This window comes from Symsagittifera roscoffensis, chromosome 4 (genome assembly GCF_963678635.1).
Source record: "Symsagittifera roscoffensis chromosome 4, txSymRosc1.1, whole genome shotgun sequence".
NCBI lineage: Eukaryota > Metazoa > Xenacoelomorpha > Acoela > Convolutidae > Symsagittifera > Symsagittifera roscoffensis.
In genome coordinates, this window is record NC_087065.1 from 34716320 (window position 1) to 34741045 (window position 24726).

General features: G+C 34.6%; 1 protein-coding gene across 7 annotated transcripts in view; it reads right to left on the bottom strand.

The window, feature by feature from the left end:
• Nucleotides 1-14682, bottom strand: part of LOC134845222 (FRAS1-related extracellular matrix protein 1-like) — a 26132-nt gene extending 11450 nt beyond the window's left edge. For 6 of the 7 annotated variants that reach the window (XM_063862131.1, XM_063862132.1, XM_063862130.1 and 3 more), the window contains exons 1-6: nucleotides 13437-14681; nucleotides 8346-10331; nucleotides 7848-8152; nucleotides 4258-4421; nucleotides 3990-4091; nucleotides 3708-3856 (exon numbers count right to left, since the gene is read on the bottom strand). In XM_063862131.1, coding sequence (XP_063718201.1) covers nucleotides 3708-3856; nucleotides 3990-4091; nucleotides 4258-4421; nucleotides 7848-8152; nucleotides 8346-10331; nucleotides 13437-13673 — 2943 coding nt within the window. In that variant the 5' untranslated portion in view covers nucleotides 13674-14681. Of the gene's footprint in view, nucleotides 1-3707; nucleotides 3857-3989; nucleotides 4092-4257; nucleotides 4422-7847; nucleotides 8153-8345; nucleotides 10332-13436 lie in introns of all 7 variants that reach the window. The other variant, XM_063862127.1, reaches the window with a different exon arrangement.
• Nucleotides 14683-24726: the final 10044 nt, after the last annotated feature.

Consider the following 24726-nt stretch of genomic DNA (forward strand, 5'->3'; position numbering starts at 1 on the left):
ATGCCCTATTTTTTTCAAAATCAAATCCAAAACTAAAAATCGGTAAGAGCGAGCTCATTTTTTTTTCCACCACAATTAATATTAACAAAATATTTCAATCAATACCTCAAACATTTCTTACAAAAATTCTAAGCCCGTCAAGCTTCTTAACACCCAGTTTGATATCATTTTTGTTACGACACTCTAAGAAACTATGTCCTATAGTGAGGTTTTTCACACAAAACTTTTTACTTCAAATGAAACTCATTTGTCATTAAGTGTGGTATCATTATTTTCACCAAATGGAACAAATTCTTTCTGTGTCGAGAAAACGGGTCTGATTTTTATCGTCTTTCAGACTAACTTACAGAAAAGAATGGACAAGAGACTGAACTCCGTATAGAATTCCGCTGCAACAGTTACACTTTGGCGACATTTTAGCTATAATTACCTAATTCTTGCAGCTGAGAAACAAACAAGACTGCTCATATCAATACAAACCCTGAATGCTCCATAAACTGGTATCGAATAGTTTTTGATAAATGAATTATTTAAAAAATATGAATTATAAGTCGTGCAGTCGTGTATAAAATTGATGATGAGCTTGCCTCAACTGATTTTGGGAAATTTTTGTGGTGTGGGATATTTTGCCACGCATAAAAGTATAAAAGTATCAATATAAATTTCAGCATCAAACTATCACAGCGCTTTTATAGTCACGTTAGTCTATTAGTGAGGGTTTCACAGATCTCTTTCAGCCAAGATAGGCTAATAATGAGCGCGCCACTTCTGGAAACTCGAATATCCGTGGATCGATCCCCCGAGAGAAATTTTGTTGACAATAGGTCTTAATAAAAAAGCCACCCCGAGCATATTAATTCTTTTTTTTCTGTAAAAGTCGGACTAATCAAATACCCTACCTTAGTCAGCTTTTTTCGACTTCCATGTCCCACATTTTAAATTTTTATTTCTTAATTTGTCTGAATGGCTGAATGTGTGATTTTTGGCTGAATGTGTGGCTGAATGTGTGGCTGAATGTGTGGCTGAATTATGGCTGAATGTGTGATTTTACAAGGTTAAAATTGTTTTTCAATACTGAAAGTCAAATGTGATGGGAGTAGAAAAAATTCTCAGTCTACAAAAATACACTTTTGACAAAAAAAAACAATTTATAACATTTTTTTTAATATCACGTTCTTTATTACTAACTGCGTTAAGCCTAATGTTAGGTTTGAAATTTTCTAGGCGACTTTATCAGCAATACGTCATCCTTGTTATTACAGAATCGCGCTTTTCTAAGTATAAGATGTATCGAGTAAAATCGAAAATGAATGTTAGAAAAGCAGAAAAAATCTGCAGCCGGTTGCTTTTTAGTTAAAACTTCCGAAACTTTAATTTGAGATTGTTGTTAGAAAATATTGACACTGTGGTTGGAAATAAGAGAAAAGCTTTGTGTGACGTTTTTGAACTTTTTATGCGATTTTTGAGGTATTGGTGAAATATTTTCAGCAGAGTGTTTATTGTGCATATTATATAAATGTTCTCTGATTTCATAAACACATTTCGGAAACATATCTAGGTTATATTCGATTATGACCGTCGGAATAAATATATGGAAACCTGAAACTACTTGTTGCCAAAGTATTTTCTTCGTGATACAAAACAAAAGCGCGACCGTTAGGCGATGGCTGGCCAAATTTAGTCCAGACTATCTTCTTTCAAACTCTTTTACAATATCAATGGCCGAATTCTAGAGCTCACATGAAATAAACAATCTTAGGGACTGGAAGGCGCGCGTCCGACGGGAGGGAAAAATATCTCCGACTTGGTTTTAGAATTTATCTTGCTACTAATTGCAAGCATTAGTTATCAATAATCTGCTGGCTGTGTGAAATTATTAACAAAGGCATTTCTAATTCCCTATTTTGATCAAAACTCTCTCAAATCTCCAACATGAAACGAGAGTTAATGCACGAAAACATCTTAAGATTTACCATAGAGTTTGGCTTGGATACAGTCGTCGTTTTTCTAAGTTTATACTTCTCTGAGCTTTAGTGCTTTCAGGTGTAAAAATATAAAATTTATGTTTATCAAGCGATGAAAATTGCAGCCAAAAGTGTTCAAAATTAATTTGATGATTTTGCAAGTGCGGTAAAATTTGCCAGATTGTGATTACAATTTCCAAAACAGAGATTACATTTAAAAAAAGCCGATGAAACTCGCGCTAAATCAATCAGGTGAGAACACCTGCTGAAGAAGGTGTGAAAACTGCGATGTTTGATTGAATTCGTCACAAAAACGAAACTCCACGTTAACTTCTAGATAGTAAATCACAACACGACGCCAATTTTGAATCGAAGCTTATTTTACCATCACATTGTTTTTATGCTGGTTAAGTTTTCTACACGTTCACCGACTTCGATCGTTTTAATTACAGGTTTTAAATTTATTTATAACCATTTTTTAGCAGTTTTAGCACTTTGCTCAAATATGCAGCATTCTAAACAAGGTTGAAAAAAAAAGTAATTGCCAAATTTTGACCTGACAATATGCATTTTCAGTTTTTTCAAACTAAGCTCATATGTTAATTTAGTTTAAAAAATCGAAACGATTTGCTCCTAAATAGAAACTATAAATCAAAGTCACATCTTTAATTTTTTACATTAATTCAGAAAAGTCCCATATAAATTGAGATCAAACAGAATTGATTCATAGCAGACTTCTTTGGGAAAATTGTTGAGAGCGGGGCCATAAAAGTTATGGTTATGAAAATTGAACAAATTATAAAAAGTCGGAGAATTAAATTAGGAGAAGAAGAAAGTTGATTTTGTTGAAATTGGACTTTGTTTGATTGGAAACACCTGGTGTTTAGAAAACTTGGAAAAGAAACAATTTTTCCTCAATCGGGGAACATTTAAGAATCTTTCCTGCATATCACGCCTGACAACATACGGAAAAAGTTAAACAATCAGCGGGAAAATGGAAGCCAAAATCTCCATTAGAGTAAAGAAGTTCCCATAATTCGATCATTAAGAAAATTATAAAAGGAAAACAAATGCTTGCATGAGCTGATACCAATCTGTGTTTCCTTATTATTATGTCACAACCCCCATGAAAATTGTACCACGTGAGCGTTGTTCCGATCACAAAATATCAAAAGTTGTTCAGCCCGGTAGTTCAGATTAGATCTCGACAGAGTTTAAAATTAACTTTGTTTTCAATTGAGGTTGGCTGAGCGCGAATCAATTTGAAGCCTGTCCGCCGATTTGACAACGCAGCGTTTTGATTGGAGTCTGGCAAAACATTTTGAACTCAGAAGCCATAAAACACGTCAAACCAGCGTATTGATTCAAAATACGAACAAACCATCTGAGAGTTTGGCCAGATGGAAATAACTTAATTTTTTTTTCAAATGGTGGAACCACACCCTGAAAATATAAAACGTGCTCAAAATTACTGAAAATTTTTGAACTGAAAAATTTGCACAGAAAATGTAAGAATTTGGACATTTTTTTTCGAATACTTTTTATTACGCTTGAACGACACAGCCTAACAAAAAGCATTCTCAGTCGCTAATCTAAAATAAACATTGCCATGATAAAATTGATCGTAATAACAAAACAATTCAGGGCACCGATTTGGGAAGGAACGACAAAGGAGTACTCTTCATAAGAACGAGCATCCAAAAATCGGCGATTAACTTTTATTTCGAAACAGAGTTATCTTACTTGATCAGTGAACATCAACTGCAGGTAGTCAATTTGGGCATCCACTCCTATTTCTCTCTGGTTGTGTTGGTAAATGATGCGTCCTGCGTTCACATCAGCCTGGGAGAATCGATTGTTGATCACCAAGTTACCGTCATTTTTGATCACTCCTGAAACACGGATTTCAAATATGCAATCAGCTGTGTATCGAATGATCGTTTTTTTTTCAACGAATTTTTGACTGAGTTAATGAAATGTGCAAGTATTATCTGAAACAGACCTAGAAGAAATTGTAAGACTCACCTTTTTCCGGGTATCGTACAATGAGGTACATGATTCGCTCCTCGGGAGTATCAACGTCCAGGACTTTCAAGTTGTAGTCCGAAATCACAATGTGACCACCCTCTATAATTCAAATTTCCACGTCAATGAAAAGATACTGTTTTGTCGTTTTACAAAATCTGGAAAACTTAATTAAATATTTTTTATAGTTGTTCAGTTATAACCGCAGTTTAACTCGTCAAAAGAACAGTGAGTTTTAGTTACAAGAACAGTGAAAAATAGTGCCTGCCTTTGACAATGAGGTCTGTGACTATCTCCAAGTGTTGCACAGGAGCATGGTCGCTGATGTGGAAGATGTTGATGGGCACCCAGTACTTGCGCATGTTGTTTGCTCCATCTCGCACTTCAAACGAGAACCTGTCGGTGAGACTGGAGGATCCATCGTGGTCATACCTGAACAAAATATACACGTTTTTAAACCAAGGAAGTCTTTTAGATTTTTTTAAATCAAACAACTAAACATAATTGATGAAATGTGATGTTTTTTTTTTCGTAATGAAAAATGTCACAATATGTTTAAAAAATATGCCCTTAACTCTTCGCCGCAAGACTTCTGGAGTACAAAAGAGACATTTTTTTGCCCAAGTGAGCCGACTATACAAAGTCAAGCAATTCAAAAAAGCATGACATGAAATTTTGTTTTTAATTTTTCGTGATTTTTGTCCATCCATGACTAGTAAGTGTTATCTTTCAATGCTTGTCTAACGTTTTATTCATGAATTGTGTACACAGAATTATTGATTCACGTGAGCTCTTTTAGGGCCAAGCGATAAGCCTATTTCAGTTTCAACTAGGTTGTTTGATTTCTATTTCTATCCAATGACCCTATATCGTCTCAAATAGATTAGTTGACTGCTTCAAAATTAATTCATTGCTCAAAGAATACGTTTGAAAACAGTTGCCACACAAGAATTTTGATACGTAACATTGATTGTTGTTCTAGCTCAAAACTTGTTCAAAGACAAGCGTTGATTAAAAACAAATCTACGTTTAATGGGTCTCAAACAATCAAACAATACTCAACCTACAGAAGTTTTATGACGGACGTTTCGGTGGTGCTTGCTCAAATTTGAGCTAACAACAGACCAAATACTTCTTTAGGGCGAAAGAGTAATGCCCGTTTGTTAGCTTTTCATTACGCACGGAGAGATAGAGTTGACTCTCTTAGTCTTTCCGATTTATATAGGCCAAATATAGCTGATCTTAAATTCGAATTTACGAGGAGGTGGTATGATGATCTTCATACAAGTCATAAAACCGTCCGGCGCCTAAAATCATTGATTTTATGAGGAAACCAACAAAAGAGTGCCTCATAAGTGTGCTAATTTTCACAGGCGTAGCCCAAATATTTCATAGACTAGTAATTTTTCCTAATATTTAGCCCAATTAAAACAGAAAAGAAGATGAATTAAAATGAATTGGTCGTCCACTTTAGCGCTAAGTTGATGTTTGAGTCTGATAACTAAAAAATTCAGAATTAGTTTTCTCGACACTGAGGGACCTTTTTTGGAATATCTTCCCCAAATCCAAATTAATATTGTAAGAATTGTTAAGAGTTCACACAAAAGCGAAGCTACGCTTCGCAAACACTTGCGAGAAGACGACCAAAAAACAGCTCTATCAAGTTAAAAAAGAAAAAGTAGAAATAATCCTCGAATTAGCAAAAACTCGGCTACATGTAGCCGATTCTGTTACTTACTGCAATCAATAGATTTTCAGTCTCACTCCCTTCAGCCACTCAAGCTTAACAACCGACAAACACTAGTCACGAACAAAGCAGCTACATATGCTAACAAATTGCCAATGCGATTCAGCACCAAAAACAAATAGACTCATTTTTGGAATTAATAATTTGGAAAATAACAAAATGAAGGCATCCACACTAACTTTGCATGTAACAAATGGCAAAGCATAAAGCCACATTATGCATTTGAAAAAATTGCGATATTTTTTGAGTTAGAAAATTTCTGAAATCTAGTTTTGATGTTGTTTAAAACAAATAGCTTTTTTTGGTTCATTTGATGAATTAAAAATGCATCAACTGTATTAATTTATTACTATTCGATTATCAAAGCACATGCTATCAAAAAGCTGTAAAGGAGCCCCACCATTATTATCAATATGTATCAATTAGTATCAATATTTGCGACTTAGGCTGGAAAAAAAGTAGGTTCGTACTAATACACTAGCTTCGCAAATGTAATAAAACAAAAACTCTAGGTCATAGTTGCTTCCCTGTGTTTGAGAAAGGGCGAAACACAAAATGACAAAAATAAATCATAAATCTGTAGGTCCGAAACTTTTTGCAATTTTTAACAAAAACATACAAACAAATAAATATTTCGCATAACTGTCTCACGAGCAATTTTAAGTACAAAAGGTTTTTTTTGCGTTTAGTGCCGCAGTATTTGAACCAAGAAAATGTTTTTTCAGCAAAAATAGTTAGCAAAACTCAAAAAATATATATAAATGGAAAAATGCTTGTCATATAATTTTAATTTATGAAAAAATGATTATTATAAGTAAATTTTGTAAATTTTTCTGCAGGTATAGAAATGTAAAAAATTGTGTGATAAGCTTTTTTCCAGAAAACTTTTAAATTGCTAAGAGGTTTTCGGTAATTGTTAATGAAAAAATTGTTTTCGAGAAGCTGCATAGCTCTTTTTGGAGAGAAACCTACAGTAATTGTTCGATCTTAAGCGTGAAATAGCATGTCAATATCATTTCAGTTTTGATAATTTTTGACCATTTCTTCCCGATTGAAAAGCAAATCAAAAAAAAATTTAGTTTAGCCTTTTATCCTCATGTTTGTCCTAATAAATAAATCCTTATAACAGCTTCGGTAGTTAAAACCCGACAAATGTTTCAACATGATAACGCATTCTACTTAAGCTAAAGGCATAAATTTAAAGCAAGTCTGCATGCCTGATGTTGGCTGACAATTGGTTTCCCTACACCATTCAATTTCAAATTGATTAAACAAAACTTTTAGATTCCTTAAAAGGGATTTAGCTTTATGCCGAAATTATCGTCGTTTTGCTATGAAAGTCACGCTTCATAGGCAAAAGGAGATAAACACAGAAGGAATTTTTGATGTTTTTCTAATTACGATACAAATTAATTGAACAAAGCTTGACTTGTTCGTTTGAATAAAGTAAACTCCTTGAATTTCTACGTTATACACCCGCTCTTGTTATAGATCACACGCTCTATGAGGTCTACTGCTTTTCATAAGCTCACAAATAACTATTTATAATCCAGCAAACACAATCCAGGTGAACTTGATTGGGTATCGGGTTAAGAAGTTTGCAAAGAGGACTGACTAGTTATAAGTTCCGGTTGGAAACCAGCTCTAATCTACTGTGTGGTCTAGAGCTAGTAAAACATCTGAGCCACTCAGGACAATTAGCCGCCCAAGTTAAGAGCTGGCCGGTTTGTTAACCAGATTATAAACTAATAGGGTTTTAGATTAATCCCTCAAAACCGCCGGTCAACTGGAATGGCACATGTCCAATAACGGTTTTGGCATTACGTCATACCTCAGCAAAAAGCCATGAGTCAACATCCCCAACATCTGAGTGTTGATAAATAAAAATAAAAAAAAACTAAGACTTTTAAGTGAGAGCGGACCGCAACATTATTTCAATACCGTTCGAATATGCGGCACTTTTCTCTATCATTTTTTGAAAAAAAAATAGCAGCAAAAAACATGGAAAAAAGTATTTTAAATTGAAAATCCAAAGTCCGACGACAAAATGCTTCGCCCTACCGATAGCGATTGGTTTTGGGTGGGAACAAAATTGCGAAAAATTATCCAACCTGAATTTCATCTTGGACAGGTAGGTGGCGTTGACCCACGTCTCTACATCCGCTGGTCTTCCGTCTACCATCAAGAGTCCATGTTGAGGCAAGTCGCTCATCCGCATCTGGACTCTGGCCATGTCGCTGTCCACGTCTGAGATACGGATGTCATTTTGGTCTATGATTCTGAAGGTGGAGTCCTCGACCTCCAGGGTCCGGATGATTGCCGAGGGAGGTCTGTCGTCGATGGCCACAAGAGAGATGTTGAGAGCGTTTGTTTTGAGTACAGTACGTGACATTTCACCAATGAGTGAGTCATCAACCTGAACACTGTAAATTGTAATCGAATAGAAATTACGAGAACAACAAAAAAAAAGTGACGGTCACAAAATCTTCAAAAATATATTGAACTTTTTTCAAGCAGCGATATTTTTACAAGCAGCAAAAATTTCATGAAAAGTGGGGCAAATAATTTATATTTGATTGCTGCGTACCGTTTACAAAATGAAAGATTACCTCATAAATCATATGCACTTCTCTGTTTTTCATTCCCAAGTCACTCTTAGGAGGAACAAACCACAACCTTCCCTTCTCAACATCCAGCTGTGTGAACGTATCAATGTCTCGGTAAGTCTTCCCTCTCACAGGCTCTGTATCGCTCAGGACCAACTGTCCTGCATCCTCAGGCTCAAAACTGTCGGCAAAGTGCAAAGCACTCAAGATTCGGAATATTATGTTTTCGGCTTTAGTGTCGGCGTCAGTGTATCCAAGAATATTAGAGGTTATAGCTTTCACTTGTGTTTCCAAAATGGTCACCCGGTGAGTTGCTGAAGTATCGGGTTGCGGTGGTCGGTCAAGGCTCGGTAAAACAGCGATGTCTAGTGACGACATAGGTGAAACATTTCCCACACAGTCTTCCACGATGAATCCAAGTGAATCGTCGGCAATTCGGTCATCACCGTGTCGGTAATATATCAACCCTTTCTCCAAATCACTTTGCAAGAACTCTTTAACCTGCTCTTCAGTTATATCAAACGGATACTTTTTCACAAGTTTACCATGCTTAGGAAGTGATATCACTTTAAAAAGCAAGATATCATTAGGACATTCAGAATCCTCCGCTATTAGGTTTTCAGTACTCAACGCGTTAGTCGACCATTGATTAACATTCAGCGAAACAACTCGCAGCATCTTCGGCGCCGAATCATCCACGGTTAGAATTTTGACTCTGAACATCACTCGGTTGCTATTGGCATTCTCGGAATCTTCAGTCGTATAATCAGTGAGCCACAAGGCTATTTCATCCTCAGTCGAGTCAGATCCATCATGCACGTATTTCAGTTTTCCTTCAGCGATGTCTGCAACTGAGAACATCTTGTTGGAGCGTCCGTTGATCAACAATGTTCCATGTCTTGGCGGTTCTCGCACTGTCACCGTCACATCTTTTATGTTATCACGGTCAACGATTTTTAGACTGTCCTCGGTTATATAAGCTTCCTGTCCTTCGACGACAATCAATTCTTGGTTCACAATTGTCCATGGACTCTTTGAAACATGTCTGGTCATCTGAATCTGGACAGACATAGGTTGACTGCTCATGTATTCCGAATCAAATACAGTCACTTCGAAAAGGTAGTCCTCTCCCTTGTGATCAACTTGGCGGCCTGGTGGGTAATAAATGATTTTGAAATCCTCCAAGTCTTTTTCCAGAAATGAATTGACAGGCACGTGCTTTTCGTTTTCTCGTTTCATAATTTGTCCATTTCCAGGTTGCAAAGGCTTGCTTATGTTGTATATCAGAAGTTCTTTTTTCGTTTCAGAGTCCTCAGCTGCAATGTTGTTTATAGTCAGACTTTTAAAAATCATATTGTTCACGCTTACAACTGGGTTGTTTGTGGTCTTAAACTTGGGTGCCGTGTTTTCTGAAGCTTCTGCAATCAATATAGGGATGAAAACGTGATCTCTTTGCATTCCCATGCCCGAACTCGAGTCGACCACTTCAATTTTGATAGGAACGTAATCCCATTTAGGCGATTTTGGTTGATAGTGTTCATAACGCAATCCTGCGCTGAGGAAATCGTTACAGGACTGATGAGTAGTTTCCACGTTTTCCGAAGAGCCAGCAGCGTTGGTGTAAACCAGTTTTCCATATTTGGGCCAGCTCTCCGAGGGCAAGTTTATCGACACCATACACGAGAGGAATTTTTTACCCATTGTTGAGGGGCTCAGTTTGAAACTCATAATTTCGGAGTTGAGAGTATTTGAGGTGCCTTTGATTTTATCCACGGTCAGGTTCTGTTTGAAGTTTGCAAACCTGAATGAGCTTTGGGATCCAATCACTCGGACTGGAAGGACAACTGTGGATACCTCTGGCTGGTGCATTTTGGCCTCTCGAGGCACCTGGTAGAGTCGGAGTCCCACTTGGTCCACTTGGAGGAGGGAGGGGGGAGCTCCATTGTGCGTGTAGACCACAGTCCCTTGTTTGAATTCACAGGGAAACGTCTGAGCAAAATGCAGCAAAGTTAGTAGATGTCATCAAAACATTTGTACTCGTGTGCATTTGATGAGATAGTTTCAATCTTAACCTAGTGCTGCCCGCATCCAGTTTCAAGCGTTAATAATCGATTATATTACGATTTTAGTACCAGTCTCACTAAAATTGAGAAACAATCGATTTTATTCAATTAATAATCGATTATAATCACTCTTTTTAAAATCAAATTATAATGAATTATAATCAATTATAATCGATTATAATCGATTTTTTATTCGTCTATTTTTCGATAAAATTATAATCGATTATAATTGATTATAATCCATTATTTTTATTCAAATTTTTATTTCAATAGTTTTGCACAAAAATCCATTATAATCGATTATAATTGATTATAATCCCTTTTGTTTGTCCGTTTTTGTCTTCGAAGTTGCATCTAAATTGCTTATATTTTATGCTTTTTGTGGACATTGGTTTCTATAAAAAATGAGAAAAATATTTTAAAAGTTTTCCAATTGATTCAAAATTATAAGTTTTTTTTTTCATTTCTTCCCCATTAGGGTTGTTTTGTGATGCATATTTTAAGCTTTTTTAAACACCAAAACATCAGCAAACTGATTCAGTCTCATGATTGATTCGGAAAATTTATTTTTCATATACCGCGAGAACCTTTCCCTTCATATGAAAGGATCTCTATGAAACTTTTGTTTCGTGGTAAAACTTTGTGTTCAGATGAACCAAAGTGTTCAAGAGATCTCTCTTTTAGAGATTTTCTTACTGACACAAAATTAATAACCCATAAAATATAATTCGAATATCGCAAAATTTCGGCAAAATGAGAGATTATAATCGATTATAATCGATTATAATTGATTTTAAGGGTTTTTAGTAAGAATTGTAATCAATTATAATCGATTATAAGAGATTATAATCGCTTGGAAAATATCACGATTATAATCAATTATAAATCTCTTAAGGACCTTATTTTGGTAATTATAATCGATTATAATTGTCAAAATATCATCATAATAATCCGTTATAATCGATTATTTACGCCTAAACTTGGATGCGGGTGCCTCCTTTATTCTTTAAAAAATTCTTGATGAAAAAGAACGGTTCGGACATCTTGGGTTTCATTGTATTTTCAGAATTTCAGTACTCAAAATATAAGATTTCTAATGAAAAATTATGCTATCTATTTGAAACTTTGATAAAGAATGCATATTCTATTTGTCTCAATCTCAATGTCTCAATTTTAGTTTCTGCTTAGGCCCAAATAATCGCAGCCTCTGATATTACTTCCCGTCGTTTTCCCTTCTGATTAACCTTTCATTCCATTCAATTGGTTTTAATTTATCAGTAGATTCCATTTCAACGTCCTCTTAGATTTAGCCAAGTAGTCTCCGATATTTTTAGGCCAATTTGTTTTCCTTTTATTTTAAAAACAGCTCAAAAATTTCAGTGGTCAGCAAAAAATTGAGTCTTTTGACGCCATTTGTCTGCTTAAGACCATTAAAATATCCTGTTGACCACTAAAATCTCACAAAAAAACTTGAAGCGTGAATTTAGAAAAAAATGTTAGAAAAAATATAATGCAGTTTTCAATCAATATTTAGATGCTGCTTCAATCAGCTCACAAATGCTGTTACCAAAAATAAAAGTTTCGTTTCATGCATTTGACTTTTTGAAAACATTGTTCACGTCAAGTTTTCATCTCGATTGAACTGTGCAGAAGCATATTTGCTGTTCGATGGTTGAACATACAGTCTGATCTTTTTGGCGACTTTTTGTGTACAATAAGAAGGGAAAACAATGGAAAAGGTACTAATTGACAGCGCGTGCGGCTTAATAAGCAGTGGCTATCCACTCTATTACTTATGGGTAAATAAACTTGGGCAAAATAGTACAAATAAGCAATTATTCTGAATGAACTCACTAATCTGGTAGTAATAACTACTCTCTAATTACAAGTTATCTTCAATCTACCTGTTCCATGTCATTGCGAACTTGACAGTGGGAATTTGTGCAATTTAATCAAATGCTCGAGTTTCCGGGGAAAAATAATCAATGGGTTTAATGAATGAGGTATTTTGTTGTTCATCGTATCCATCAATCATAGACAGCTATGACACATGCGATCATCTTCATCAAAAGGGTGTGGGCGGAACTTATGGAGTAGGCGGGGAGCTCATTTGAAAAATGGAATGTTTTCAAAACTCTTTCGGTATAGAGTTTAAAAACCATGAGCGTTTAACTGACTATTGAGGGTGGAGTATTCATTGTCAAATGTTCAAAAGCTGACCAAAAATAACACTTTTGGCTTATTACTTTAAATTTCAGACGTAGCGCGGATGGAAGATTTTTAAATAGTTCTCGAGGCTGAGAAATTGAGCCGGTTGGTAGATCTAAAGGTAGACCCGAAAAATAAAAACGTTCAAAACTTCTGAAATTTTCTTTGGAAATTACAGATCTCTCATAATATGTAACCATGTTTTTTTGAATCATTATCATTATCTCTGCGACTGCGACTATCGGTTTAGTTTTTCGTGATGACACATGTGATCAAAAATTTGACATGATTACTCTTTAAAAAGGCATACTTTTGCTGGCATTTCCAAAATAAGAGACTATATGGGAAAAGAAAACGTTAAGATGTATCGATGTATGATTGCGAGGCCGAACAGTGCGGGATAAGAGAATGGTATCAAAATCAGGCTCCAAAAGAGCAAATCAGAATCAGAACCGATGGTGAGAATGGGCTAAGAAGCAGTGACCTGACAACCAACGGTTTCATCCCATTTCACTTTTCGAAAATTAAAACAAGCTAGTCATGGGTCTTCTTTGAGTCAAAAATGCCGCCGACTAAATTATTTAAACTTTGAAATTTTAAAACTGACTGAGTCTTTAGTATTATCTTTGAACCTTAGCCCATGATCAATTTTTTCACAACTTCACAAATAATAGCACAAGGAACCGTCCTCGGTCGGCAAATCGCCCAATCTATGCCTTTTGGAGAATTGTAACGCACTAAATCACTAAATCTCGTCCGCCCCCCCCCCCCCACCCCCTCTCCATAGACTTCAAAATACCTTATGCTGATTGGCAACACTTACCGATGGAGTGAGCTGTCCGACCATCGAGTAGAGAGGATCATTCTGAATGACCTCTAGGATACAGTAGTCCTGGTCCTTCAGAGGCGACACGGGGATATCCGCGGACGGGAACAACTCCACTACTTGCCCGATTTTCACAGAGATCTCGGGCAGAATACGCGTAGATGAACAGGTTACATCAATCAAAATGGACGATAAAATTGTTATCGTGATTAACTTCGAAATTAACAAATGCATTTTTGCTTGAACGAAAATATAAAATAAGGTTGAATTTGTGCGACGTTTCAAAATTCTTTGTACTTTAATTATTTCTTTGCTTTGCGAAACGACTGGACTGATTTATGTGCAGCAGAATAATCTTCATCAAAGCTAGGAAACAGTGAAAGTTTTGCCTTAGAAAGCAAAATAAAATTGGTGAATTTGGTAAAATTATACTGTTTCGATGATAAATTTTAGTTCGGTTGAGAGTAACTGACTACAATTGAATTATAGATCAAGCAAAGGTAAATTTGGGTAATCTGCAAACCGATTTTTGGACCACCGACGAAAAGTGAAGATAACAAAGGATCTATTTTTCTTCTAGGGAACCAGCGGTCGGGAAACTTGACTGGACTCCAAGTGTACTGGTGGTAAATTAAATTGGATTAATCCCGATTATTTTGATATTTTACGATTATCTAAATCCAAGGGGATTAAGAGCAACTCGGTTTGATGAGTGGCTTTTAATCATACCAAAAAGGACCAACACGGCTTTAGAGGGAAATGCCTCGGCCAAAATAAAGATACCAAAATGTCCACAAAATATTACAAATAATATGCAATAAATGGATCAAATAAATCAAATCGCGTTATTTTTATCGGTGAATGACAGTCTAGAAGGTAAATTCGAAATTGAGGAAATTAATTTTAAACCAAATTGGTATAATTGTGTAAATGCGGAACGACAGGATATTTTGAGCTTTAAAGAGTAATTCTTGACTATATTTGCCAAAATTCTATAATCGCATACACTTCGCTGCGAACTTCTTTGTAGTGGTAAACTTGACTCTGATTGGTCGACTGAATTTTGACTTCAACTTCAGTTGAGAAGAGACTTCATATAAATGAACTTTTTTCTATTTTAAAATTTTCATTCAAATGAGATTTTTTTCTGAAGGTATATTGGCTGGCAAATTGTTTTACATTCGAGTGTCGTTATTTATCGATTATCTTTTTGACTGCAGTCGTAAATTTAGAAATTACAGAGCAAGCACTTTTTAGCTAGCGGCTCTGAAAGTGCGAGAACTAATATTTTATCACGCAAAACACCACAGATTTTTTCTCTTTTCAAAAAATATTTTCAATTAAGCCGAGTTGTTAATTTAAAACACTTGATGAGAGTCAGAAGCTGGCTTATATTTGGTCTATAAATTACGAAACGTGGAGCTGAAACTATAAACAATAATGTTAAACTAAGTACTCGCCACAGTCAAAAACATAATTGCTGTTTTAAAGCTGAAAACCAAAGTTAGCTTCATTGAAAAACTGCCACTGATACGATAAAACATATATACCAATCAATATTATACCATCACAGGTGATCGCCTTAATTGGTTAATTTTGCGCACGGTGAAAAAAGAAAGTAGCCACGAAAGCTGTAATTAAAGGCAATTAGCCGTGATCGTTTCATTCGCTCAATTAATCAAAGTGCCATTTCCAACTGTGAAATGGTGGGAGCCAATCACGTAATCGAGAGATGGTAAAGTCGAACAAAATCAACACGCAATGCGAATCTCGGTTCTACATGACCAAATGAGACGAAAAAATGAGCGTGCACACCGAATTATGGAGCACCTAACTCAAACGCAGTCAATGTTTTTCGGATCATTTTTTTTTACTATTGATCCTATCAACGAAAGCGAGAAAGAAATTCATTTTCGGTTGTTCTGATTTTTTCTTTGGTCTCCGTATTTTCTACGGATACGGTCTAGTTCTATTTACTACTTTTTCCAGTTGTGCAATCCTCTCTCTTGAATTTCGAGCTTCTAATTGTCCTCTCTCTTTCCTGTTTTTGTTCCGAGTTTCGAAGAAAGTGAGAAATTTATATGCTCGGGGTGTTTTTTCAGTCAGAACAATTTTCATAGAAGTGAATTCTATCGGATGATCAAACTTAGGATCTTCGTGTGCCCATCCGAGTTCGCATAACATTATATATTAGACTGACAGAAGTCTGGCTAAACTCCTTGTTTTCCTTGTTTTTGTTCTGACTTCCAAAGATGATTGGGGTGGTTTTTTATTCGGATCAATTTCCAAAAGATTATTTCCTGTAGGGGATCGATCTTTGATTATTAGCATAAAGGGTTTAGCTTTTGTATATTTCATTTAACAAAAATTATTCGAGACCAGTTAAAGGGCAGTCGGAACTTTTCTGGGCATTTGAAATTTTGATTTGAACGAAAAAATGAACACTTTTTTTTCAATAAACGATTGTTTTCTTCACGTTTTGATTATTTCCTCTGCAACTGTTTAAAATATAGGGTTGATGTTTCGACATGTGACAAACTTAACTAATGAAACGCAGCTAGGTTGATCCGAAATTGAGAAATTTTGTTTTAAAGGTGTAAAGTAGAAATTATAACATTACAAGTTTTCAAGGTGTTCTTGCCTTGGAAAATATCCTTGCAAACATCAGAAGACGGACTGTTTGACGCTTTAACTGTTTTTTGACGCCGGACCAAGTAACTTCTTTTCTTTTTTTGTATGCCACTATTTGCAAAAATATTGAATATAGGCTTCTCAAGAAAACAATTTAAGCCCATGAACCAAATTTATGTTTCTTGCGAAGATGTTTCCCCAGCAAGAAAACGTTCGAAACTAGTGGTTCCGATTTTTGTAACGAAAGTAATGGAAAATTTGTGCTCGGGTGGTTTTTTTCTTCAGACAAGTTTCGACTTTCTAACTAGCTATTTATGACGGATTTTTAAATATCATTCAAAAGGTTCTGTTGTCTTGAGCTTAATTTTGAAAATATATTTCACTTGTGATCTAGTTTTTTTGTGAAATTTTGGGGGTTTACAGATTTCCAATTTGATCAATTTGGGACAAAAATGCGCGATATATTTCGCGCTATTAACGCGTAAGCGGAGATTTAATCCGCCCTAGAAATCGATTCAAATTGGTTGAAGAAACCTTATTTGCCAAGAGTTATTTTTCACTAGGAGCAAAATCTATCACATTGTACTTTATATGACATGTAAACGGATGATTTTCACAAAAAAAATCAAAATTTTGGAAAAAAATAATTTTTTCATTTCATTTCTTTTCTGAAATTAATTTTTTCATGGAGACTTTTGCATTAAATCTGGAGACTGGTAACATATGCAAATTGTATAGCTCGACTTTGATCAATAAAAATTGAATGAATTAGGCAATGAAAACTATTGGTACCTTGGGCACTCTATGATTCATGTTTTCCCTTTCGTTTTAAGTGTTTGCCAATTTTACAAAAAGCTTTCGAAAATGCTACAGCCGTTTTTGGGCAACTCATTTAAATGCTTTTTAAAGCAAAAATAACTAGAGATTTTGAATTAAACGCGTTAGCAAAATAAAAAAAAACAACTTCAGACAAGTCTTTTTTAATAACATTGAAAACCAGATTTTCCAATAACAAAATCACAGCGTCGAGGAAAGATATGTTTTTTTTGAAAAACTAATTGCAAACCATATTAACACATTTTTTCTCTTCATATTCATTTAATTCTCTGAATAAATTTTTTAGATAAAGTTTAGCAAAATTTGCGGTCGAAAACACTGAAGGCAAACACTAGTTTATCACTAGCCTATTGTTCCTTTTTGTATAAGTCGTTGTAATATACGCTTTCCTAGCTCTTGCGGAAAATATTAGACCTGATGCATTCAACTAATACAGTTTATAGGTCTATACTTGTTGCAGAGTTTGAACACCTAATGCTCTGTGATGGTACGGTCATAGGACCATTAGTTTTTTTTGGAGTCTATCAGTTGACAGAAATAGTGCTTTCCGGGTAATTGGCCTGAATTCGTAATTTTTTTAACATGGAAAACATCTAACCCCGACCACTGAAAAAATGCGGCTTTGTAATTGACAAATTCTGTGAAAGCTCGATTTAACGCATTTGCGCTATCATATTGAATAGTTCATTGCTCGCCTAAATGAGAATGTAAAGAACCTGTTTTTGAGTGATAAACGCCTTTTGTCTTTTTTGAAGTAAAAAAATTCCATTGTGCTTGATTATTGATAACTTTCTGAAAAATTTTTTTGCTATAGCCCTTCTCAGCGTTGTTCAAAGGTCCATTAAGGAGGTTTCGTTCTTTGTAATTAACTAATTCATTCAGATCTGTTCATTTTTTTCCCCAAAAATGGATGTTTTTCAAAGATCATCTGCTTTACATATTTTTTTAACCACATTTTTTTTTTCAATGTTCTTCGATCGAATTATTTTTACCAATTACAGATACGTTTGTATAATTATTTTTGAGGAAAACAATTTAATTGATGAACATGCTTTGTGCCTCTGTTGTTCGGACATGAAGCAGTGATCAATGAGCAAGACGGATGTATCAAATTTGTTGGGAGTCTCACAATTGACAAGTTTCGTTCCAATATTTTCCTCAAAAACGTTCAACTTAGTTAAGTCTTGGTTTCGAAAATTATGCATTTTATTTACTGAAAAGCAAAACTGCAACTGATGTTTCATGTGCCGACATATAATGTTTTCTTGTTTCTGATGTTAATTCGCGATGTTTGTTCTGATGTTTGTTCCGAGTTTCGAAGAAAGTGAGAAATTTATATGCTCGGGGTGTTTTTTCAGTCAGAACAATTTTCATGGAAGTGAACTCTATCGTATGATCAAACTTAGGATCTTCGTGTGCCCATCCGAGTTCGCAGAACATTATATATTAGACTGACAGAAGTCTGGCTAAACTCCTTGTTTTCCTTGTTTTTGTTCTGACTTCCAAAGATGATTGGGGTGGTTTTTTATTCGGATCAATTTCCAAAAGATTATTTCCTGTAGGAGATCGATCTCTGATTATTAGCATAAAGGGTTTAGCTTTTGTATATTTCATTTAACAAAAATTATTCGAGACCAGTTAAAGGGCAGTCGGAACTTTTCTGGGCATTTGAAATTTTGATTTGAACGAAAAAATGAACAACTTTTTTTTCAATAAACGATTGTTTTCTTCACGTTTTGATTGATTCCTCTGCAACTGTTTAAAATATAGGGTTGATGTTTCGACATGTGACAAACTTAACTAATGAAACGCAGCTAGGTTGATCCGAAATTGAGAAATTTTGTTTTAAAGGTGTAAAGTAGAAATTATAACATTACAAGTTTTCAAGGTGTTCTTGCCTTGGAAAATATCCTTGCAAACATCAGAAGACGGACTGTTTGACGCTTTAATTGTTTTTTGACGCCGGACCAAGTAACTTCTTTCCTTTTTTGTATGCCACTTTTTGCAAAAATTTTGAATATAGGCTTCTCAAGAAAACAATTTAAGCCCATGAACCAAATTTATGTTTCTTGCGAAGATGTTTCCCCAGCAAGAAAACGTTCGAAACTAGTGGTTCCAATTTTCGTAACGAAAGTAATGGAAAGTTTGTGCTCGGGTGGTTTTTTTCTTCAGACAAGTTTCGACTTTCTAACTAGCTATTTATGACGGATTTTTTAATATCATTCAAAAGGTTCTGTTGTCTTGAGCTTAAATTTGAAAATATATTTCACTTGTGATCTATTTTTTTGTGAAATTTTGGGGGTTTAAAGATTTCCAATTTGATCAATTTGGGACAAAAACGCGCGATATATTTCGCGCTATTAACGCGTAAGCGGAGATTTAATCCGTCCTAGAAATCGATTCAAATTGGTTGAAGAAACCTTATTTGCCAAGAGTTATTTTTTACTAGGAGCAAAATCTATCACTTTGTACTTTATATGACATGTAAACGGATGATTTTTACCAAAAAAAAATCATAATTTTGGGGAAAAAAAATTTTTTCATTTCATTTTTTTTCTGAAATTAATTTTTTCATGGAGACTTTTGCATTAAATCTGGAGACTGGTAACATATGCAAATTGTATAGCTCGACTTTGATCAATAAAAATTGAATGAATTAGGCAATGAAAACTATTGGTACCTTAGGCACTCTATGATTCATGTTTTCACTTTCGTTTTAAGTGTTTGCCAATTTTACAAAAAGCTTTCGAAAATGCTACAGCCGTTTTTGGGCAACTCATTTAAATGCTTTTTAAAGCAAAAATAACTAGAGATTTTGAATTAAACACGTTAGCAAAATAAAAAAAAACAACTTCAGACAAGTCACCTTTAATAACATTGAAATCCAGATTTTCCATTAACAAAATCACAGCGTCGAGGAAAGATATGTTTTTTTTGAAAACCCAATTGCAAACCATATTAACACATATTTTCTCTACATATTCATTTAATTCTCTGAATAATTTTTTTAGATAAAATTTAGCAAAATTTTCGGTCGAAAAAACTGAAGGCAAACACTAGTTTATCACTAGCCTATTGTTCCTTTTTGTAAAAGTCGTTGTAATATACGCTTTCCTAGCTCTTGCGGAAAATATTAGACTTGATGCATTCAACTAATACAGTTTATAGGTCTATACTTGTTGCAGAGTTTGAACACCTAATGCTCTGTGATGGTAGGGTCATAGGACCATTAGTTTTTTTTGGAGTCTATCAGTTGACAGAAATAGTGCTTTCCGGGTAATTGGCCTGAATTCGTAATTTTTTTAACATGGAAAACATCTAACGCCGACCACTGAACAAATGCGGCTTTGTAATTGACAAATTCTGTGAAAGCTCGATTTAACGCATTTGCGCTATCATATTGAATAGTTCATTGCTCGCCTAAATGAGAATGTAAAGAACCTGTGTTTGAGTGATAAACGCCTTTTGTCTTTTTTGAAGTAAAAAAATTCCATTGTGCTTGATTATTGATAACTTTCTGAAAAATTATTTTGTTATAGCCCTTCTCAGCGTTGTTCAAAGGTCCATTAAGGAGGTTTCGTTCTTTGTAACTAACTAATTCAATCAGATCTGTTCATTTTTTTCCCCAAAAATGGATGTTTTTCAAAGATCATCTGCTTTACATATTTTTTTAACCACATTTTTTTTTTTCAATGTTCTTCGATCGAATTATTTTTACCAATTACAGGTACGTTTGTATAATTATTTTTGAGGAAAACATTTTAATTGATGAACATGCTTTGTGCCTCTGTTGTTCGGACATAAAGCAGTGATCAATGAGCAAGACGGATGTATCAAATTTGTTGGGAGTCTCACAATTGACAAGTTTCGTTCCAATATTTTCCTCAAAAACGTTCAACTTAGTTAAGTCTTGGTTTCGAAAATTATGCATTTTATTTACTGAAAAGCAAAACTGCAACTGATGTTTCATGTGCCGACGTATAATGTTTTATTGTTTCTGATGTTAATTCGCAAAAATTAAACTTTTTAAATCATATATTTTTAGGGAACCAAACACCAATACTACCACCCCTGCTAAGGCCTGTCGACCTTGCTCAACATGTCTGGTAAAAAACAAATTTGGGGTTGAGAAACGTTTTTATCTGTCATATAATTTTCCTCTAGCCAAGTTCCAATGACAATGAAAAAACTACTCTCCAAAATTTTTATTTTTTGTAACATTTTTGAAAATCAATTAGTTTTCAAGAAATTGCATTGAGTTATGGTTTATATCAAATTATTGCATTTTCAGTTAGCTCTCAAAAAACTCCATTGATATACGGTTTGAGTCAACAAGTTTTGTAATTCATCAAATTATTGCATATTCAATTCGCTCTCAAAAACTCCATTGATTTACGATTTGAAATAAAGGCAAAAGAGAGCTGCGGTAAATATAGATTCCTTTCTACCCAAATCCGTTCAATCACCAATGTTACCGAATTAATTTTTTTTTTGGGGAGGGGGGACCCTTAGGGGATCTAACCCTTCACTAACCGAAAGAGTCCCCATTTGGTACTATTGCACTAAATCTATTTAAGCTGACGGAACATAAAAATTTTCTGAAGGCTTCTTTGACCACAAAATAAACTAGATTCGATGGGGAAGTGATTGCTAAACAAAATCCAAACTTTGAGAGAAAACGTTCAAAAAATGTTCCCCTAAAAATGTCTGTTTTTGTGACTTTTGTGGCAATTTTTATTTGCCTTGGGCGCATAAAATTGACCCAAAAAATATCGTTATAGAGTTGCTGGATAGGGCAAAGAAAATATATCGACCAAATAAAAAAAGTTGACAAAAATTTCGATACTTTATTGAAAATCTACGCCATCCTTTAAAAAATGGACCACATACCTATAGTTTTTGAGCAACTTCAGTTTATTTCTTGCCAAAGAGTTGCTTTAAAAATTGCAGAATTGTATATGCTGATATAGTTGTTGTGCGAAATGCTACAAAAATTGTCGATGTTTTTAAAGTCGACCAAATTGAATTTCTGAGGACTCACAGAACACTATAAAGACCGTATTTTGACCAAAATCTTTGTGCTGCAGGTAAATTAAAAAGAACAGATCAAAAAAGCTTTTTTTGCACTTTTTTAACCAAACAAAATTGCGTTTTTTTGGCGAGCGCTCCCCTTCCAAATAAGTTCCAAATATTTAGGGTTGGTCGGCCTAGAATGGGTGCCATAAAAACAACAAAGGGTTGGCGAGGGGTTCGAATCCCTGAAAAGGAATATAAGCTGCTACCAATAAACTTCTTTGAAGTAAAGTTGGACACAATCAAGTGTCTGAACTTTTGAAGTTTTGTAAATTGATCTTTTAGTCTTTTTCTGACCCCCAAAAATAAACATAAGAGATCATGACGCAGATGAAGACCTTGGAATCTATGTCTGAAACACCGTCAATTGGACTTCTGTTCATGGGTTGTTGCAAACCAAGAGAAAATTGTCAACATACCAACTATTTCAAGAAAAAAATAAATTTAAAAAAGCTCAAATCAATCAAGATCACACATCTAATAAACAAAAAAACTTGATGTTGCCGCTCCCTTGTTATAGCGAATTACACGATTTTCTCATCTTAAAAAAACTCGAATATCAACTCCGACTTGGACCAGTTTGTTCTAATTTTGAAATGGGCGTTCGCGCCAAACAATTTGTTCCTGAAAATTTTTTCGAAGTTCTTAGTCAATTTTCTATGATTTTTTTTCAACAGTTTGATTGCAGCGCCGAAGGATATTTTTTGGCGTTCAAACGAAATTGTTTGACCTATTGTTAAAAAAACTTTGAAGTTCCACTCTCAATACTTGCAGAAACTACAGATCCCAACAAGATACAATGTGGCTTGTTCCACCTGATTCTATCCAAGGAAAAAAAAGATCATCTAAGACTGTGCTTTTCTTAATACCTCTTTGACAGTTAAAGTCGCTTGTGATTTTTCACTTAAGGTCTCTTTTATTTTCATTTCTGTTGCGTAGTGATTGTATTTCGAGTCAATGTTAGAATCTGTAGTTCAATAAAAATCTGCACATTTGCTAGATTTTCGTAAAATCTTGATAAAACTTTTTATACCAAATTTTCGTAAAAGGAATTAACACAATTTTTTTTTGTATAAACTTAGATCAGCGATAAAATGAATTATGAATATTTAATTTTTCCAGATTTTTTTGTTTTCAAGTGGCGTCGCGTCAGCAACTGGTAGGGCGACAATTAGTAACAGGTAACAATTCGTAACAGGCGACATTTCGTAAAAAGCGACAATTAGTAACAAGGCATTGGCAAGTAGAATACGCTTGCTCCGCTTTCCTCCGCTGCGCTTATATCCGGCTATACCAAACTTTCGTGAAAGAAATCAACACAGTTTTCTTTTGTAATAACTTAGATCGGCGATAAAATGAATTATGAATTTTTAATTTTTCCAGATTCTTTGTTTTCAAGTGGCGTCAGCAACTGGTAGGGCGACAATTAGTAACAGGCAACAATTCGTAACAGGCGACATTTTGTAAAAAGCGACAATTAGTAACAAGGCATTGGCAAGTAGAATACGCTTGCTCCGCTTTGCTCCGCTGCGCTTGTATCCGACTCGAGAGGAATACTGCGCGTGAATCAGTGTTCCCCGCTTAATCTATTGTTTCAAATTGTCGCTTCTTACGAATTGTCGCCTGTTACGAATTGTCGCCTGTTACAAATTGTCGCCTCACTTACAAGCTGCAAGACTGCAAAAGGTAAGATACTTGCAAGCTTACGAAAAAGAAAACTTCGTTTTCTGCTCAAGGCAATTAGTCTCCCGGGGCGAGGTCCATAAAAATAAATTCCATACAAAAAAAATTGTATATGGAGTCTCTGGAAAAAATATTATTCATACAGTTTTCATAGAAGATAAATGTATGACAAACATTTTTTCAATCGAATGTTCTTGTTCCGAAAATACCTTTTATTGGTTTAAAACTCAAACAAAATTGGTGACAACCTTGATTACATGAGAGCAACTTTGGCACCAAAAATGTTTTTTGAACAAAAAAATTATACAATTTTATAATGAAAATTTCGTGATATGCATTACTTCTAAAGAAAAAAAATATATTTGAGGGAAAATTTTTAACCTCTGATTGCAACTTGTATCTGCGCTTAAATGTACCATTTACGAAAAAAAATGAATGAAAGTTTTGACAATTTGTGTTTATAACGTAGTCCAGGTTCAATTTTGACCCAAAAAGAGCAAAAAGCAAGGTTTTTTTAAACACAATTTTTTTTGTTTTGTTTTTGTATGCTATGATAAACATAATAGTGTAAAAATAGGCCTTTTTCTCAGCCACCGAAACTTTCGAAATGAAAATTTTCAACAAAAAGAGACGGTTTTGTTATATATTCCAATGACTGCTCGATTAGCATAAGACTAAACGAGCATAAAAATTCTAAAGCATGAATTGTATGGACTAGCATAAAATTGATAATACAAAACAACACGAGAAACACAAAACAACAAGAAAAATCTGTTCAAATTGAAAGTTGTATTTCTGAGAATGAGAAATGTGAAATTAAGCAAACAACAAGCAAATTAAATCCAAAAAAACTTATCAGGGCAAACTAAACGAAAGAAGTAATACATTGAGAAAAAAACTATCAGCGGCAGAAGTTCAATCACACTATCAACAACGTGGGGACCAAACACGAACTTTTCTTGATACTTTTTTTAATCGTTTTCACCAAACCTGAACGCTACTCTTCATGGTGACCAAACTCAGCAAGAGAATCATACTCATTCATTTCCTACCTAAACAACTA